Source organism: Exophiala oligosperma (assembly GCF_000835515.1).
Source record: "Exophiala oligosperma strain CBS 72588 unplaced genomic scaffold supercont1.1, whole genome shotgun sequence".
In the NCBI taxonomy this organism is placed as follows: domain Eukaryota; kingdom Fungi; phylum Ascomycota; class Eurotiomycetes; order Chaetothyriales; family Herpotrichiellaceae; genus Exophiala; species Exophiala oligosperma.
Genome location: NW_015622818.1, coordinates 373900 through 392334, shown reverse-complemented (window position 1 = coordinate 392334; position 18435 = coordinate 373900). Strand labels below are relative to the sequence as shown.

Genomic DNA, 18435 nt, shown 5'->3' with positions numbered 1-18435 from the left:
TACATAGATATCCGTACCTTAATGGTACGAATGCGAATACGATAACGATAGCAGGCACCTATTGGACTTGTACACTCCTCGCCCCCATCACGTCACGTCACGTCACTTCAACTCTACGCGTCAAGGATTAAAGAGGCAATGACTAAGCCACCCTCATCACTAAACAACAACACACCTGCGTCCGACAGGATCCGTGAGGTACAACAACAACAGATGGCAAAACGAAATGCTTCTTCTATCTTCTAGTGTCCATATCTTTCTATTCTACTCGTTTACTCGTACAACTCCCTCTCCCCCGAAAGTCGCTCAGATGACCTCAATGATACGAATACTTGGACGCTAACAAGTCTCGGCCTTGATAACTGTCGAGTGTACCTCAACAAGTCCCCAGAACGAACATCTCGGTCGAGTTCTTCCATGCCGCCTCGCATACTTCTTCCACCGAGACACCTTTTACCCGTGCAATCACATGTGCCACTTGGACAATCGTAGCTGGTTCGTTCCGTCCCTTGACCATCAACCCTTTTTGCCACTTTTCCTTCTTCACCGCTTTTGGCACTGCCGGGCCGCCGTCCTTCAGGTACTGTGATGATGCATGTGACGCTCTGATCTCGCACCATGGGCCGTCCGTCTCAATCTGTAGTCTTTCTAGAGGGACAGCCTTGACCGCCTCGAGGTTTTCTCCGGTCTTCATGCTGCAGCCGTTGATCCCGATGTCGAATCCAAGCTTCAACAGTGACTCCATCTCAGGTACCGTGCCGGTGAAGCTGTGCACCAGTCCACGCTTGGGAAGCTTGTCCAGTCGTGCTGAAAGAATCCTCTCGAAATCCTCGTTGCATGCCCTCGAGTGCAGAAAGAGTGGCATTCGCAATTCTTCGGCCAAATCAAGTTGGAGTTCAAAATATCGGAGTTGGACATCTTTGGGCGACAGAAACAGTCGGTCATAGTCCAGACCGATCTCGCCAAAAGCGACAGCATAGCCATCGTTCTTTGCTTCGATGGCGAGTGCTCGAAGGTCTCGAATTAATGCCTCGGGCCCACCGGGATGGGTGTCAAAGTCTTGCGTCGAGCAAGGATGTATTCCGACCGTCGCGTAACATTTGCCAGCTGGTGTCCATGTCAGGTCAGAGAGAGATATTGGGACTTTTCAATTCCCGGGACTTCCACCTACGGTATTGCTTTGCGATTTGGACGGCATGTTGAGACTCTTTCAAGCTGGATCCCGTGACCATGAATTTGGTGCATCCCACAGCCACGGCTCGTTCAATCACATCGTCGAGGTCATCTTCGTGTGCCTTTTTTCCGTGATACTCTCCACGAAAGACGGGATCTCCTAGATTGATGCCGATCTGTGCTTCTTTCCGTCAGTGAATCGATGCCACGTTGACAAAAATGGCCCTTTGCCTTGGTCGACGCACGTCCGCATACCTCAGAGGCCTCCTCTCAGCCATAGTGCTCCCAATTGACCTTGACCACGAGGATCGTTGTCGGACAGTCAACGAGCGTCTACCTGCCCATGCATAGAATTCGCGATCTGTGTCAAGTGTCAAACTACCGTCAATTTGAATATTGCTCGAAGGCCACCTTCGAATCAACTCCCTTACCAAACAAAAGTAACCCAGGGGCGCTGCGCTTCGTACGGAACGGTGAAGTCTTATGGGCCTTGGCAATACTACTGTTGAAACAATTCTGAACTCGTGGCAGCATCGAAATTGAGCGGCAAGATATCGCTCCGGAATGCAGCACAATCAAGAGACCACGTCGTTGGGAATGTGAACTGGACAAAAAATGACGATGGAAATAAAACACTCCGTCAGACCGAAACGTGCGGACGGAGAAGTTACGGTGAGATTGGCCATTTCTGGTCTCGCCTGACGTAGAATGACGGCCACTTTACTAAATATCTACCAAAATCAACGCTGGCAGTCTTTCTACTCCGTATTGTGCTATAAAAACTCATGTGCTACAAGTAATGGGTGTATCTACGTCACACGTGTCAAAAAGAGCCTCAAGGCGGATTACATGTCTCCTGTATAGACTGGACTGTCTAGACAATTCCGCCATCGTAATTGCTAAACATTGAGATTGACGTCGGGCCCTCCAGTTTAGTAATCTCTCGTTGTCGGGAGACTTCAACCTTTAGTCATACGGAATCAGTCGGCTGGGTTGAAACAATCACGGCAGCACGCTTTTCACTTGACAACAGGATTACGGATGAATTGAATCAATAAATCTTTAAAAAATACAACATTTCAAAGTCGGGAGAACTTCCTTGCCCCCCACTCTTGTGGGCCTCCATCTATCCTTACCTCTACGGAGCAGCTAAAACCGGCGTTGCGGTCCCAAAGAAACAACCGAGTCTCCGGATGAGATAAACGAGATCTGCCCAAACTCCTTGGTCAAACATCAACGAGCATCGTACATTACACCTCGTACTTGTACCGGTACCCAGATACCTGAACCTACCCTGACTGTATATAAAAACAAAGCCCCCAGCGAAAGGCCCTGACCCCCCCCCAAAGTCGCCAAAATAGAGACCTCAAAGAGACTTTCTCACCTCTACCTACGATCCCTCAGTCGGAGTAGAAGTCGATCACCACAGTCACCCATTCTCGCTACTGCTGCCGCTGAAGAAAAATCACCCTCTTCGCCGTTGTCGTCGCCATCGTCGCCCACCATGTCACCACCGTCGTCCGCCGTGACGGCGGCCAACGAGGACAAGATTGTTCTCATCACCGGTATAAACGGGTACATTGCCACGCACATCGGCGTCCAACTCCTCCGAAAGGGGTACAAGGTCAGGGGAACGTCGAGGTCTTCCGCGACCCAGACACATCTGTTGTCGGGTGCGTTCAAGGGTCACGACTCGCGATACGAACACGCCGTGGTCCCCGACATCACCGCCCCGGGTGCGTTCGACTCGGCCGTGCGTGGAGTCCACGCCGTCATCCACACCGCCTCGCCCGTCGACTTTTCCCTGACAAACGTCGACGACTTTTTCAGGCCCGCCGTGGGCGGCAACCTGTCGATCCTGAACTCGGCCCTCGCCCACGCCTCGTCGTCGTCGTCGTCGACGACGACGACGACCACCCTGAGGTCTTTCGTGGTCACCTCCTCGGTCGCCGCCGTGGTGGACAGGTGGAGACAGGCCCCCGACCACGCCTACACCGAGGCCGACTGGAACACGAGCGGCGAGGCCGTCGCCCGCAAGGACTTTTCCGCCCTCGTGGCCTACGGGGCGTCCAAGGCCGCGGCGGAAAGGGCGGTCTGGGATTGGGTGGCGGAACACCAACCCCGATTCGCCGTCTCGTCCGTCCTGCCGGCGGTCGTCACCGGCCCGCCGGTGTCCTGGCCCCAGTCCCCCCAGGGGCTGAACGAGACCCTCCTCCCGGTGTGGCGGATCTGGAGCGGCGACAAGCAACTCCCTCCCCAGATCGGCGGGGCCGGCTACGTCGACGTCCGAGACGTGGCCCGCATGCACGTCTGGGCCATGGAACACCCCGACCGGAGCGACGGACAACGGTACCTGCTGTCCATGGGCAAAGCACCCCCCCAGGCCGCCGCGGATTTGTTGCGCGAGAAATTCCCCGGACGAGACATCGTCGTCGGCAACCCTGGCCAAGGCTACACCCCGCCCGACTATGGCTTCGTCGAGGGCGAGAGCAGTCTGGTCTCGACCAAGGCGCACAAGGCCCTGGGCGGTGCCGACAGCTTCATCCGCTACGACAAGTCCATCCTGGACACCGTCGAGGCCTTTGAGAGGCAGTGGCCTGGGTATGCGAGGAACTTCAAGCAGTAGTGAGACCAAGAAATGTATTGACGACGAACGAGGAACATCAAAGAAATGGACATGACAGTTTAGCGAAGAAGAAAAAATCTTGCATAGATAGAAACTTAGTAGGGCATGACAAAACACTAGAACTCATCTGGTTCACTTGAAAACAGTCCAATAGTTGAATGCTCTACCTTGGCCATGCCAGTACTACCAAGGTACTTACACCTCTTGCACTTGATGATCTCTATCCGCAACCAAGACCAATTCCGAGTCCAATCCGCATTCATACCAACATTCACTGCATGGCCTGAGCATCATTTCTGTCATCCCACATTACATGCACGTACACGAAAGTAATAGTAACCGAAACCCCTGGAAGTCATAGTTTGCTCGACCACAATATGCGATCCCAACGCCGTTCCCCAATTCAACAAGACGGGAGTTTCCGTGACTGCTCTGCGCAAACGATTCCTGATCCTGGTGTCCAGAATTCGCCTAGACCCTGGCTCCTCGAAACCCTGGTGCTAACGGTCTATGCACCATCCTTGAGCAACTAAAACATTGTTCCGAATGTGCCGTCCGTCTCAATTCGCTTTCGTGGGCTTGCCTCTGTATCTGGCTTACGGTGTCTGTGTAGTCAATGTCAGTATTGGCTCACTTGCTAAAAGGTGAAAGATAAATACCTGAAAGTAAATCCGACGAACAAACTCTTGCCCATTTTCTCGTCTCTCTCGGCCATGTCTTCAAGAGCTCGCTGCTTGTCATGCACTTCCTTGTACTTGGCCATGTCGGCCTCATTGCTGAAATCGTCAAAGTATCCAGCATCGGTCTCAGAGTCAAGCTCGGGCACAAACGGTGCCTTTTGCTCTCTGAGTGCATTGAAATCAACTTCGGCAAAGTACTCATGCTTGTGGATTTCTGAAATGTTCTTGAAACGATTGTCCTTGGCCGCCACGAGACGAGTGATCAAATCCCAGGTGCGCTTGCTGAGGAAATAGTTTGGATCGTCGTAGATTGGCTTTCGCAGAACACGTTGCCATCTCTTCAAGTTCTGCCAGGTCTCATCAACTGTCGCACCAGCAAAAGGAGGGTATCCTGCAAGTGCTTCAAACAACATGCATCCCAGGGACCAGTAATCAACGGTAAAGTCGTACTGTTCCCCTTTGAGAACCTCAGGGGCCATGTAGTCTGGAGAGCCGACAATCGACTTGGCATAGTTGATGTCCTTCTTTCGCAAAGAACGGTATCCCTCACGTCGTTGGTCGGCTGATCGATCTTCAACTGGTGTGATGCCAAAAGGCACTGGGGTATTTCCGACCTCCTCGAGCTTGATTCTCATGCTTTCAATCTTGATGGGACTCAGCATACCAGCAGCAAGACCAAAATCGGTGAGCTTGACGTGGCCAGTAGCATCGATCAAGAAATTTTCCGGCTTCAAGTCTCTGTGAATGTAGCCCAAGGTGTGAAGGGCGTCAACGCAAGCAAACATCTCTGCGATGTAGAAACGAGCATGTCGATTGTGTAGAACGCCAGTGTTGTTCAATAGTGTCCTGAAGTCTCCGCCTGGGACGTATTCCATGGCAAGATAGATCTGTTCATCGTCTTGGAACGAGTAGAGCAGCTTGACAAGCCAGTCGGATTTAGCAGCGGTCAGGATGTCTCGCTCGGTCAAGATATGTCTGACTTCATCCAATTTGAACAGTAATTTCTTCCTCATAACCTTGAGGGCGCAGACTTCGCGTGTGTCCTTCTTTTGGGCCAGATAGACCTGACCATAGCCGCCCTGGCCAACCTGTGTCAAGATCTGGAAATCGCCATGGCGGAGACGAGTCCGACGCTTTCGCAAATTGGCACGTTCACGGCCGAGATATTTGTGCAAAGCAGCATCGTATTCTTCTTTCGGGGTCTCAGGTGGTTCTGGGAAAGAGGCCTTGAAGGCAGTTTCTCGAGACTGACGGTTGTGCACGTAAGAAAGGAGGTCGAAGTAGTAGTCGAGAAAGTCTAGTCAAGTTAGAAGCGGAAGAGTTCAATCAGACATGGTCACTTACACAATTGAGTCACATTTGCAAGACGCTTCACCTTGGGTAGTTGTAGCTTCTGCATCTCTTCGGTGGTCAAGCCACGTGTAATTGTTTTTCTCGACTCAGTTGGCTGGTATTGCTCCTGTCGAGACAGTGCAGCGTGGTTTTGCTGGATGTCCTTTCCATACCTCATGGCTGGTGCATTTTCCTTGTTTGACTGACGTGTGGGACTCTCAGAACGGCCATAGTTGTGATTGTTGTGGTCAGCGAAGGGGTCTCTGTTGACATTGTCGGTGCCGAGTGAAAGGCCTTGTTTGGTGGGCGACAAGGGCTGAGTCTTGGTAGGCGACGCAGGAGCCAGTTTCATGGCATTCTCAAAGACATTTGGCAAGTCATTGGCACCAGGAGGAAGTTGTTTCTTGCTCGGACTGCCCTGAGGTGTCTGGACCGGACTGGTGAATCCATGATTTCCACCCGGTGTGGTCGGGGTTTGAGGGCGATCGTACAGCTCGTTGCCCGAACGAGTGTGCAAGAGAGGAGGAGGCATAGGCATGACCATGTTGAGGTCTTTTTGTGATGTTGGAGAGAGTGGTGTATTGGCAACAGCCATTTGTGTTTTGGACGAGGATAATGTTTTGGTGACTGTGGCAGGATGTTTTCGCGGACGCCCTTTCCGCGCAGTGAAGGGCAATGGACTGCGTTTGTTGACCAACACCTTCAGAACTCCGACCCAGTGTCTAATGAAGGTAGATGCAGTGCAAGTATCTTGAAGCCCAACTACGCATGCGAACAAGAACAGGACTAGAGCAGACCGTTCAAGAGGAGAACATGCCTGCTAGTGTCAACCATGGTGTGTATGGCCTGGCCTCAATTTACTCATGGTGTTTCCGGGCAACAAAGATACAAGCCACAGTTTACCTTCAGCCTCGCCAGGAACGCGCTTTAGGGTCGCCGGGCGGGACAAGGCTTCCGCTTGATAAGCCCGCACAAGCCACGTCCCGGCACTCGAGCCACACCCTCTTCAGTCTTGTAGGTAATTACCCGCACCTCGCCGAATTCAGATTGATGCTGCCCGACGTCATCTTCCTAGGGCAATGATTTCAACAAGAGAATCAGCGCGTCATGGACCAGCAATAACAGTCTCTTAGGTCGGGTATAGAAGGGATAAAATGACCTGACAAAGATTGAAAAAAAGGGCACACCAGAAAATACATCCACATCGCCTTCATTCTGGCATCCAGAACAGTGAGTCGTTTAACCCGCCTCGCTTCCACCATGTCTCATCCTACCGCGACCACCACGGCGCCATGGAAGCAACTATTCCAGGAACACCTTGAGGAGAGTGCTGGCAATCGTGGATCGGGAGCGGAGTTCATGCTTGCAACGGTCACGAAAGATGGTCTGCCCCGTGTGCGAACCTGTATCTTTCGTGGCTTCTGGGCGACTTTGCCCGAGAATGAGCATAACAAACTTCCCAAAAATCCTGCCATCTATGAATCTGATTGTCCAACTTTCACCACGGACGCCCGCATGGGAAAGACATTCGACATATTTGCCACCGGCAAGGGCAAAGGAGATCTAGCACAGTCCCGATCAGGTTCTGGAGGAGGTGGGCCGGTGGAGGCAGTCTATTGGGTCAAGGACACAATGACCCAATGGCGTATACGGGGGAAATGTTGGATCATTGGGCCCGATGATATTGAAGGCGGCGAGGAAGCACAGAACTCGGGGACCGTCACTGTCAAGGCCGAGCTCGGTCGATATATGCGAACAAAAAACGGTCACGCGGAGAAGAATAAGGATTGGTCATGGAAGCGTGAGACCGAGAACCACTTTGAGAATCTCTCGCCTATGATGAGAGGCTCCTTTAAGAACCCCGAACCCGGCCAAGCAATAGATTTAGGCAAGGATGAAAAAGCAGGAGAAGGGCTGGGCCAAAAGGCAGGACATCTTTCCGATGAACCACTGGCGAGGCAGAATTTCCGAGTTTGCATAATCACACCGGAACAGGTTGAGGCAGTGGACCTGACCGACCCAGCCAACGCCAAAAGACAGATCTGGACATTGTCAGAGGAAGTCGGTGGGCCAGGTGGTAGACAACCAAGTGAAACTATAGGCGAGTGGAATTTGGTTGAGACATGGCCTTAAGTACAACATTAGTCCAACAGAAGATGTTTTGGAGATCAATTCTTATTGGAAATTTGACGCTTCGTCAGTCATTTTCATTCTTGAAAGACTCTGCATGGTAGTGTCGGCAGTGTAAGCAGATCCCAAACGAAGAAAGTTATTTGTTGGAGATGGTCTGGTCGTGAACTGTGTCTGCAACTCCAGTACTGCTCGCAAACTTGAGTGTTTTGTCTTCTGTTCCTCGTCATCTTACATCATTACATCAGAGCGACCGCTCCCAAGGCCGCAGCACCCAAGACGCCCCAACCAGCGGTCAATACGGCAGCGCTATTGCCAGTCTTGGCGCTGGATGAAGCGCTCGCCGTAGCACTTGGAGTTGCGCTGCCCGAGGCTGAAGACGATCCAGAACCCGAGCCGCCCTGAGGCGAACCGTCTCCATTTGTCACATTGGCATTGACGATAGAAGAGAGTGGGGAGGCCGTGACGCCCGTGCCGTTGGTACAAGCGCTTGGAAGGGATTGGACCGTGGGAGCCGATGTGAACGTGAGGTCGGCGCACTAGACAAGTTCTTTAGTCAACGGCAATCCAAACATATCTAAGGAGACAACATACGATGTAGAGACCGCCACCGCCCTCGTTATCAGTGATCACCTGCAGAGTACCATTGGTGCCGTCGGTGATGTTCGAGTCGGCAGGGATCTTGACCGTAGGCAAACAGAAATCACCCTCGCCCTGTTGCTGGAAGGTCTGTTCGAGAGTGATGTTGAAGTTGTCGCCAGGGTTGTTGCCCAATGCAAGTAGCATCTGAATGACAGTTCGATCGTGGCCCATCTGCAGAGCTACTGGGATAACCGACTCCGAGACCAGCGTCCGGTTCTCAGAGACTGGATGACCACCGCATGGGAAGGTAGGCTCTGTATCCTCGACATTGCTGCGCGGGGTTGGGTACAGCATGTGGAAGTGAGCAGTGGCCAGCAGAGGCAGCGAGAGGGCCGCAAGAAGTGTTTGAGGAACCATTGTGTCGTATGTGTCGATGAAGAATCAGTAGACCTGAGTGTTTAGGGCAAGATTTGAAGAAGGTTGAGGTACAGAAAGAGAGGGAAGAACTGGGTAGTTTAATGGAGGGCAAAAGCACAGAACGAAGGAACGAAGAAGTATGTCAGGGCGTGCAGCAACGGAGCATTAAGTCTAGACAAATCCGGTACCTAGGTAGGTATCCGTATAGTGCCCTTCAGACCGCCAAAGTGGTGGCTTACCTGTTAGTATGGCGCCGGAGCTTCGCTTGCTTGTCGAAGCTTACCTGTTCTTCTTCATTTCAAGCCTTGATGCAAAGCGGAAGGCACGTACAGTATTGAAGTCGTTGGTTGGAAAGAGCACATTTTGTGGTGGAGAGCGAAAACGTGCTCACATTATTTTGGTTATTAGCTTGACAGCGCGGGAACAGGGGTTCGAATTTCGCCAGGGGTCGACGAGAGCTCCACATCACATTCCCTTCGAAGGCTGGTGATAGACACCCGTGTAGCGGCACAAGTGGAATGAGCAGAGTGTAGAATGAATCTGCCGAGATGAATATTCGTGCGTGTGTCATACAATCATCAATTTGATTTCCCAAGAGCTATACCGATTCTAAATGAGGATAGTGAGAATGACGGGTCTCCGGAGACCCCAACAAGGGCAACCACAACGACTAGTAAGACGAGGCCTGCAAAACGAATCTTCTGTCAAGCAACCTCTATCAGGGCTCTTGAGCTTTTGGCTACAAAATATACGAGTATCATTAAGCGTCGCTCAATGTAAATGTTCATCAATCTGAGCATATCTGCCCACAGCCAGTTCGCCAACAAAAACGCCCGCCAGCACCGAGAGAAAGTAGCCCACGTTCATGGTCATAACACCCAGCATGCTGTAAGAAGTCAGATAGGGTCGACACCTCGTAAAACAGTTGCTTTGACTTACAGTAGATATGAGATACCGGCAATGAGGGTTGTAAGACAAGCACGAGGGACATCGACAGATAATCGAAAAGGCACCACTGCTCCAGTCGATGCTTGTATAACTTTGATGTTTTCCTCCACCCCGTTCGCTGTCACCAGCGAGCCGGTTTTGGCGTCAGGATCCTGATCGATCCTGCCGGCTTCCGTTGACCTCCCACGGACAAGCACATAACGTCGGTTCTGCGCACTAGCCAACCATCGCTGTTCACAGAGTGCCTTTGCCGCGAAGAGAAGTCGTAACATGATGGCGAGAAGGATCAGGAAAATACAGGTGCCTGCATAGCCTCCTACAGAAGATGGTGTCCATGAGTTTGAGTAAAGAGGAGTGGTGTGGCCAGTGAAGAAGGTCATGTCCATGTGGCCCATGCCGGACATTGAGTGCGACATGGTGATGGAATATGTTTCTTCGGGGGTTTTTGGGTTGAGGAGGAGGTGATGAGAAGTTTGGCTGTGTTGTAAAGGTAGTGATTTTGAATCCGTACGAGTAGTATACGTGGTGCAATTGTTAGGATCCTGCTGTTCAAGAGGTTGCAGGCTGTTGTGTTAATGATGGTCGACAGAGTCAAAGGTTGAGCATGTTACAGAAGATCGACCGCGTACTCATTCACCGGTCAACAGTACCAAGTAGGATTCGGCGTGTCCACATTATTGTTATCGACAAGAGGCATGTGTCTGGGTCGGCAATCGAGTGTCCACTTCGACACAGACTTCACTGATCTGACTTGCTTTGGCTTTGTGAAGTCTTGAGGGCGACCAGAGTTGAGCAAGTTCTTGGCGAGCAAGTTTGTCGGCTTCACAGGTTTTAGCTGCGGTTGAGGCGCATGAAGAATCCGCTTTATGCACAGTCCACCACTCGACCACTTTTCCCCTGTTCTTTGTCTCCGTAAAGACACTCATGCGATGGGTGGTGAGAGGCGCGTCTGGACTTGAGCATGTTTTTTTGTTCATTTTCGCGCCCTCCATTTGCCCCTTCAGTTGCTGACCCGGTGGATTTCCTTGGTCCCGATTGATCCTTTTTCCATACAGGACCTCGATTTCGGCCGCCGTTTGCACAGAGCACGTTTTCCCTGGCAGGATTCTCTGAGCTTTGAGGTTTCTATTCTCACCTACGATCAGGAAAAGAAGATTACACCGTCATATCTTGCTCAGAGTCCTGTTTTATTTCACGAGCCATTAGATCCAAAGACCGGCCTATCCTACCAGTCTTCGTCTAGGGGCTACGACAAATATCAAGTACTTGACGGCGTCTATGGCATTAAGGGACGAAACCCCCTTGTGGTGATTGCTTCTTTGAACGGCGGTCCTTTTGTATGACAACACCTGGAGGAGAGCATTGTGGTGTTCTGACCATTCCACTACTCGACAATCATGTCTCTTCTCACAAGACATGATCATGGCGGGGATATGGGGGATATGGATATGGGAAGTATGAGCGCTGGGAACAATGTCCCAGGCTACTTCTACATGCAGAAAATGTTCTGGGTGGTCATCGGCTCTGTCATTGCTTTCGCGACCCTTCTGAATATTCTTGACCATATCCTCCTCTGGCAACGACAGCGAAGCCTTGATGCGAAACCAAAGTCTTTCCTCTGGGCCTTTTACGCCACAATGACAGCCATTAGTCGCGAGATCAATGCTTCTTCACTTCCAACTTATCAACTTGGATGGCTTAAAATCCGCTCGCCTCCTCTAGGCAAGGTCATTGTGGTCCTGTCATATCTCATCACCGTCTGTGTGTTCTGCTTCTATAGATACGACACCACGGATCAATGGAGTTGGGAGAACATCGCCTACAGGTGTGGATGCATGGCTCAAACACAGCTTCCTCTGATATTCCTTCTCGCGGGAAAGCAAAACATTATTGGCTTCCTGTCCGGCGTCGGCTACGAACGCCTCAGCTGGTTGCATCGATGGGTGGCCCGGGTTCTCTGGTTGACGGCTACTTTCCATCTTGGATTCTGGTTCAGAAGCTGGGCACGCTACGATTACATCAAAGTGAAGCTGGCCACAGACAATATGACACAAACTGGCTTTGCTGCCTGGTGCATCTTGACTGCCATCGTGGCGACCTCCTTTGCACCAATGCGGCGCTTGAGTTACGAGGTCTTCCTCGTCGTTCATCTCATCCTTTTTTCTGGATTTATCGGGTGCGTGATAATCCATGTCGACTATGGCCCGGGTTATGTCTGGGCTTGTGTTGCGATTTTCTTCTTCGATCGAGTCCTCCGATTTGTTATCACGCTTTTCGCCAATTTTTCCTTCTTCCATCGACAGCTGCCAGGAAGGGACTGGCTGTGGGCAAACAGAGCAACTTTGACGCCCCTGCCAGGAAACATAACGCGAATTACTATCGACAAGCCGGTTCTGAGGTGGACAGCGGGACAACACGTTTTCCTCTCCTGCCATACGGTGGTCCCTTTGCAGAGTCATCCATTCAGCATTGCCTCGATCCAGTCTGATGAGAAGCTGGAATTTCTAGTACAAGCAAAAGGAGGTGGTACAAAACGCTTCCATCGATTCGCCCAAAAGGGCATGGGCCTTCCAAGTCACGAAGATCTCCCTGTCACCCGACAAAAGCTTGTTGGAGTCGAAGGTCCATATGGTCGAATCAGACCCTTGCGTCAGTTTGATAGCATTTGTCTCTTTGCCGGCAGTACTGGTGCCACTTTCACAGTACCGTTAATGCGCGACATCGTACAGCGGTGGAAGACTGGTGTCCTTGGTTCTGGCATTGTTACGAAGCGTATTCGATTTATTTGGGTGGTGAAAGCTCGCGATCGAGTGTCCTGGTTTCAGAAACAGTTGGAAACCGCACTGATGGACGTTGACGAAGTCCGGCGACATGACGGCCATTCGGACAAGGAGCTTGACCTCAGCATCTACGTGACTTGTGACGATAAATTGGAAGCATCCAATAGTGAGGCAATATGTGAGCCATCGGCACATGGCACCGCAGAGATTGCCACTCTTCAGACCAAACAGGCCGCAACGGCAAAGGAAAAAGTCACAGATGAAAAGGTTGATGTCCGCTCGGTTGCCTCCAACGAAGACGTCCAGGATGGTTGCGGATCTGACGGAACCTGTTGCTGCAGAAGCACCGTCGACGAGGATGGGCAACCAAAAACATGTTGTTGCTGTGCAGCATCATCAAGTGCAGAATCCTCTTCCTCCTCCTCCATCAATGAGAAGGATGCTTCAGAGGCAATTGTACCTACACAACGCCTTAAAATGGTGGCTGGTCGGCCAAAACCTAGAAGTATCATCAGAAAAGTCCTGGAGGAGGCGGAAGGAGAAAGCGCAGTGGTGGTCTGTGGACCACAGGGTCTACAGGATGATGTGCGACGAAGTGTGGTTGCGTTGTCGGATGAAAGAGCGGTGCATAAAGGAACCGGCGCTCAGGGGATATATCTTCACGTGGAGGGTTTCTGTTACTAGACTGTGACAGTGCCAAGGTATTGTTTGTCATTTTAGCATAGCAACAGGAGTTCTGACGAAGGACAAATATGATTTGATGATACCCACGAATGAGAGCTGGGGGACAGCAGACACCACTCTGTATTCTGTCCTGCAGTTGTTGTTTAGTCTCGCATCATAAGCCAACGAAAGAAGTAGTTGGTGGATGGATGACCAGTTGATCTTGTCCGGGTTGCGGCCGTAATGCAAAATCGCCTCATTGGTCACACCGGCCCTGGATTTTCTCCGCACCGACCAGGGCCTTCTATTACGTCCACCACTCCCCGACTCTCCATTTCTTTGTTTAGGCTATGTCCGTAAACAAGTGGTCCTTACTAGATTACTAAGGTAGGTAACACATGTCTCTTGGACTCTATGCACGTAGGCTATCGAGAGGAGACGGGAAGACATTCTTGCGTTGATGGCGCCACCACCATCATCAACCCAAGGAGTCCCGAAGGACACGGAGGTCGACGAGGTACAAAAGGATGGACAATCCAACAACGAAACCCAGAAACCCAGCATCACAGACAAAGCGATACTTCCAAGCCTCTCGAACCTTCAAGATTTCTTCTATCTAGCTACAGGGCTAGCCTTGCCATACGCAACTCATCCTTTGACCGCCATTGAAATATTCTTCCCTGGTCTTGTCAACATGTGGCCATTCAACACCAGCAAATCATTCAACCCCGAAAAGGACATCCCCAGTCTCAGCGACAAGGTTATCCTCGTTACTGGAGGCAATGCTGGCCTGGGCAAAGAAACTGTCCTCCAGCTCGCAAAGCACAACCCGCACAAGATTTTCCTAGCATCCCGCACAGAAGCCAAAGCCAACGAAGCCATTGCTTCCATCAAATCCAGCATCCCGCAAGGTGTCGACATCGAGTTCCTACCACTCGACCTGGCTTCCTTGCCGTCCATCCACAAAGCAGCCGACCAAGTGGCCAGTCGCACCGACAGACTTGACATCTTGATTCTCAATGCCGGCATCATGGCCGTCCCCGCCGGAAAGACTGCCTCGGGACAGGAGATCCAGCTGGGCACCAACCACGTCGGCCACTTTCTGCTGACCAAGCTTCTTCTCCCGTTGCTTCAAAAGACGGCAAATCAATACAACCAAGACGTCCGAGTTATTTCGCTCTCGTCCGAGGCGTGGAACCTTGGTCCCAAGCTCGACACCATCCTATCGACGGAGAAGCTCTCAGCTCAAGGCCCATGGGCACGCTACGGGGCCTCGAAGGCAGCAAACATCATGTTCGCGGCCGAGTTCGCACGTCGGTATCCAGCTTTCACCGCCGTGTCGCTGCACCCTGGTATGATCCACACAGACCTGTATGCCGCCAACTCCCAGACGAACCCGCTCGTCAGGTACGGATCCAAGTTGATCGGCCCACTTATCTTCCAGTCCATCGAGGCGGGAGCATTCAACACCTTGTGGCTTTCGGCCGGTGCGAAGAAGGAAGAGCTGAAGAATGGACAGTATTACACCCCCGTCGGGAAGTTACAGAACAACAAATGGGCAACGGACGCCGAGGCAGGCAAGAAACTGTGGGATTGGACCGAGCAAGAACTCAAAAAGGCCGGGTACTGAGTTACTACATCGACTTAGTTCTTTTCTCTACGATGTTTGTTTGGGCGTATTTGAGCGCGGCGATTAGACTTGATGGAATCATGTAGTAATAGCGATACCCTAAACTGGTTACAAATGGATCTCTCAACTTGAAAATTAATCAACAAAATGACTTTTTCATCTCAGTGTCCTCCCCAGTAGACGGGGCAGTGAATAGGGGCCTAAGGAGTGCCTGTACATAGTTCGGTAACTCCTAAATCGTCAAGGCTGGCGAGGCTACGCTTACTCATTCATCATTACTCGGAAAGGCGAAGACGGTGCGATCAACAGTTCCTCCGGGAACGTTTCGATCTCCCGCAAAAATCTACGACGTCATCATTGTTTGGAGATTCACAGCACAAACGATGCGATGCGACGCACGGTCAAGATCTCTTGATGAGGTGTAGAACAAGCTATGAGCACATGCCTGTGTCATGGAAGTATGGTACAAGACGTGGCTAAGCCACGACTTGAGGTAAGTTCGTCCGTGTACGCGACAAGATCTGAAAAAAATCCTGGTCGTGGCACTTCTACATCCTTGTGCATGGAACAACGTCCGTTTAAAATCAAGCGACATCGAATCGACAGGTCAAACCTGCTACGATCGTTGTTGATGCAGAAAGATCCAGCATACTACAGAGTTGTCAGTGACGCTGTTTCCCACCACCACATATGAAGTGAAACAACTTGAAGACAAGGTTGCTTTCGTTCACACCGTCCAACGCCTCGATCAGAAAATGGCTGTCCATCATGTCCTCGACGATTACTATCTTGCCATCACATTTCTGGTGACGGTCGGATATCAACTTCTCGGATTCTCCATCGCCTACACTTGTCAGTTCGACAAGTTGACAGGTACGTTTTTTGACTCCGTGACTTTTTCAAAGACTTTGTGCAGTCATTGGTGATATTCTGACACGTACAACCTTTACGTCTCTCCAGATTTCGCAGGAGGTACAAACTTCATCATTCTCTGTGTCCTGACACTCTCACTCTCGGCCACGCACACGGCCCGCCAGATCCTGACGGCCCTCTGTCTGGCGGCGTGGGCGGCTCGTCTCTCTGGGTTTTTACTGTTTCGAATCCTCAAGACGGGTTCCGACACCCGCTTCGACGACAAACGGTCACGATTCTTCCCATTTTTGGGCTTCTGGACCTTTCAAGCCCTGTGGGTTTGGACTGTGAGTCTCCCCGTCACGATCCTCAACTCTCCTCGCGTCACGGCGTACGCGGCCCCGACATTCGGCACTGCCGCGGACATTGCGGGCGTCATCATGTTCGCCGTCGGGTTTCTGGTCGAGGCCGTTGCCGATGTTCAAAAGTATCGGTTCCGGTGCGACCCTGACAACAAAGGCGCGACGTGTGACGTCGGCTTGTTCTCTTGGTCCAGACATCCCAACTACTTTGGTGAGATTGTCGTACAGTTTGCCATTTTCACAATGGCCATCTCGCCCAGTGCCTACGGCCACGTACCGTCGGGGTCGGGAGCCTACGCGGCACAGTACGCGAGTCTCCTGGGGGCCCTGTTCTTGACGCTCCTGTTGCTCTTCGTGTCCGGACTGACGTTACAAGAACGCCCCGGCGCGAAGAAAAAGTTTGAAAAGGACGGACCCAAAGGGGACGGTTGGACGAGACACAAGGCCTGGTTGGACACTACCAGTATTCTCATCCCCTTGCCGCCTGGGATCTGGGTCAGATTACCCACGGCGATCAAGCGGACCGTCGGGTTCGAATGGCCGATGTACGTGTTTGACCCGGAAAAGCATGTCGATCAGGCCAGCGTGCGGCGGCAAAGACAAGAAGAAGGAGAAGATGAAGAAGAAGCAAGAGGACGTGAGGAAAGTCAAGATGGGTTGGTGAATCATAATAGACACCGATGATAACCACCACTAGCGACTGCACTGTTGGAATGGAGAAAGTAATGTATTTATTTCCCCCAACTCTGCCTACGGTGTATGCACATGAATCATCCATCGTCTATCTCTAAAGAGATCTAATTCTGCTTTCCAAACACGTCAGGGAGATATATCTCCCGCACTCGTACTTGTATCTACCAATTTCCCTTTCATCGTGTTCGGTATAGTCATCACATAGTAGCTGGATTAGACGGTGGTTTGTAGATGGCAAGTATATTATAACCTCGCCTCCTTCCTCTCCAACAGTTCCCAGTCCTTTCGGCTGAAGGAAACATAGCCGTCCCCTTTTGGAGGGATCCACAAAAAGACATCATCCTTGCCCTCCTTCACCTCGGTTCCTACCAGGTTCGGGTCGACACCCTCCTTCCTCAACGGGACCTTGTTCTGCTTGTGGTTATGTATGTGTGTGCTGGCTTTCACGACCCTGAGGAACACCGGCACCGCGTACCGCGGCAGCCTCGCCCTCGTGAACTTGAGCAGGTCGTCCCAATTCACAGGTGCGCCCGTGTAGTTCGGGTCTAGATGGATGGCGGCACAACCAGCACGTCCCTCGTGGTTGGGCACGAGCACACCATAGACGTTCGCCTCTGCGATACCAGGGTACTGGCCAATGGTCAACGCGACCTCGGCCGTCGACACGTTCTCGCTCTTCCATCTGAACGTGTCGCCTAGTCTGTCCAGAAAATGCCAGCGTCCGTCGGCGTCTCGTCTCAACGCATCGCCTGACCGGTAGTAAATGTCGCCCTTCTTGAAGACGTCGGTGCAGAATTTTTTGTCCGTCGCAGCCTGCGAGCGCCAGTAGCCCTGGAAGGCCTGCTTGCTGGGCACCGCGACGATCATCTCGCCGCCTTCCTCGTACGGCATACGTTGCGCGAAGCCCGTCTTGGGGTCTCGCCAGATGTCGCCGGTCTCGTGGTCGATCTTGACGGGGATGTAGACGTTCTGCAGCGCCCTCCGGAGAATCAGTCCGTGGTGGCCCACGCACGCCTCCAAAAAGGGGCCCTTGTCGTAGTTGAACAATGTGAACATGCCTTCTGTGGAGTTGAAGAATTCGCCAATCTCGGGAATGTTGAAGCGGTCTTGGAATTTGGTCCACACGTCGGGTCGCAGACCGTTCCCGTACGCCACACGCAGCTTGTGCTTGCGCTCCAGAGGATGGGCGGGGGCGTTGAGCAAGTACCGCGCCGTCTCGCCGACGTAGATGAAAAAGGTACTCTCGCTGTCGTGGATGTCGTTCCAGAACCGTGAGACGGAGAACTTGGGCGCAAGAGCTATGCTGACACCCTGGATCAGGGAGGTCGAACTCGAGATGCCGCCGGTGCCGTGGTAAAGGGGCATGCTGTTGTACCATTGATCCACGCCAGGTTGGCCGTCACAGATGGGCATACAGTGTCCGCACATCAGCCAGACTCTGGAGAGTGTGAAGGCGCACCCCTTGGGAAGGCCAGTCGTGCCGCTGCCATACCACGTCAAGTGTCAACGATATACTTCTTTTTTCTTCTGCTTTTCTTGAAAGGAATCGGGGGGGAGGGGGGGGGGG

The 18435-nt window shown here is 52.0% G+C and overlaps 10 protein-coding genes across 12 annotated transcripts in view; 5 read left to right on the top strand and 5 right to left on the bottom strand.

Moving 5' to 3' along the window:
- Positions 1-214: 214 nt before the first annotated feature.
- PV06_00138 lies at positions 215-1902 on the bottom strand. Of its 3 annotated transcripts, XM_016400604.1 has the most exons (4): positions 1605-1902; positions 1419-1534; positions 1172-1349; positions 215-1107 (listed from the first exon to the last, which is right to left on the bottom strand). In XM_016400604.1, the coding sequence occupies exons 1-4, from the start codon at positions 1705-1707 to the stop codon at positions 377-379; spliced, it is 1128 nt and encodes a 375-aa protein (XP_016267657.1). In that variant the 5' UTR covers positions 1708-1902; the 3' UTR covers positions 215-376. The 3 variants fall into 3 exon arrangements, with proteins under 3 accessions (XP_016267657.1, XP_016267658.1, XP_016267659.1); XM_016400605.1 differs by having other exon boundaries at positions 1419-1902; XM_016400606.1 differs by having other exon boundaries at positions 1172-1534.
- Positions 1903-1959: 57 nt separating this feature from the next.
- Positions 1960-3978, top strand: PV06_00137 (uncharacterized protein). Its single transcript, XM_016400603.1, has one exon. The coding sequence runs from the start codon at positions 2678-2680 to the stop codon at positions 3797-3799; it is 1122 nt and encodes a 373-aa protein (XP_016267656.1). The 5' UTR covers positions 1960-2677; the 3' UTR covers positions 3800-3978.
- Positions 3902-6593, bottom strand: PV06_00136 (uncharacterized protein). The gene is made up of 3 exons (XM_016400602.1): positions 5824-6593; positions 4459-5776; positions 3902-4404 (listed from the first exon to the last, which is right to left on the bottom strand). The coding sequence occupies exons 1-3, from the start codon at positions 6404-6406 to the stop codon at positions 4329-4331; spliced, it is 1977 nt and encodes a 658-aa protein (XP_016267655.1). The 5' UTR covers positions 6407-6593; the 3' UTR covers positions 3902-4328.
- Positions 6594-6894: 301 nt separating this feature from the next.
- On the top strand, positions 6895-8031 carry PV06_00135 (uncharacterized protein). The gene has a single exon (XM_016400601.1). It carries the CDS (start codon positions 7072-7074, stop codon positions 7942-7944), a length of 873 nt encoding a protein of 290 aa, XP_016267654.1. The 5' UTR covers positions 6895-7071; the 3' UTR covers positions 7945-8031.
- On the bottom strand, positions 7596-9222 carry PV06_00134 (uncharacterized protein). The gene is made up of 2 exons (XM_016400600.1): positions 8536-9222; positions 7596-8480 (listed from the first exon to the last, which is right to left on the bottom strand). Exons 1-2 carry the CDS (start codon positions 8938-8940, stop codon positions 8181-8183), a joined length of 705 nt encoding a protein of 234 aa, XP_016267653.1. The 5' UTR covers positions 8941-9222; the 3' UTR covers positions 7596-8180.
- Positions 9223-9503: 281 nt separating this feature from the next.
- On the bottom strand, positions 9504-10665 carry PV06_00133 (uncharacterized protein). Its single transcript, XM_016400599.1, has 2 exons — positions 9880-10665; positions 9504-9826 (listed from the first exon to the last, which is right to left on the bottom strand). Exons 1-2 carry the CDS (start codon positions 10302-10304, stop codon positions 9712-9714), a joined length of 540 nt encoding a protein of 179 aa, XP_016267652.1. The 5' UTR covers positions 10305-10665; the 3' UTR covers positions 9504-9711.
- Positions 10666-10822: 157 nt separating this feature from the next.
- On the top strand, positions 10823-13442 carry PV06_00132 (uncharacterized protein). The gene has a single exon (XM_016400598.1). The coding sequence runs from the start codon at positions 11286-11288 to the stop codon at positions 13350-13352; it is 2067 nt and encodes a 688-aa protein (XP_016267651.1). The 5' UTR covers positions 10823-11285; the 3' UTR covers positions 13353-13442.
- A 114-nt stretch (positions 13443-13556) lies between these two features.
- Positions 13557-15097, top strand: PV06_00131 (uncharacterized protein). Its single transcript, XM_016400597.1, has one exon. It carries the CDS (start codon positions 13792-13794, stop codon positions 14959-14961), a length of 1170 nt encoding a protein of 389 aa, XP_016267650.1. The 5' UTR covers positions 13557-13791; the 3' UTR covers positions 14962-15097.
- A 292-nt stretch (positions 15098-15389) lies between these two features.
- On the top strand, positions 15390-16929 carry PV06_00130 (uncharacterized protein). Its single transcript, XM_016400596.1, has 2 exons — positions 15390-15834; positions 15922-16929. Exons 1-2 carry the CDS (start codon positions 15717-15719, stop codon positions 16857-16859), a joined length of 1056 nt encoding a protein of 351 aa, XP_016267649.1. The 5' UTR covers positions 15390-15716; the 3' UTR covers positions 16860-16929.
- PV06_00129 (uncharacterized protein) overlaps positions 16914-18435 on the bottom strand; it is a 2776-nt gene continuing 1254 nt past the window's right edge. Inside the window, exon 3 of the mRNA XM_016400595.1 lies at positions 16914-18351. Within this exon, the coding sequence (XP_016267648.1) occupies positions 17112-18351 (1240 nt within the window). The 3' untranslated portion in view covers positions 16914-17111. The remainder of the gene's footprint in view (positions 18352-18435) is intronic.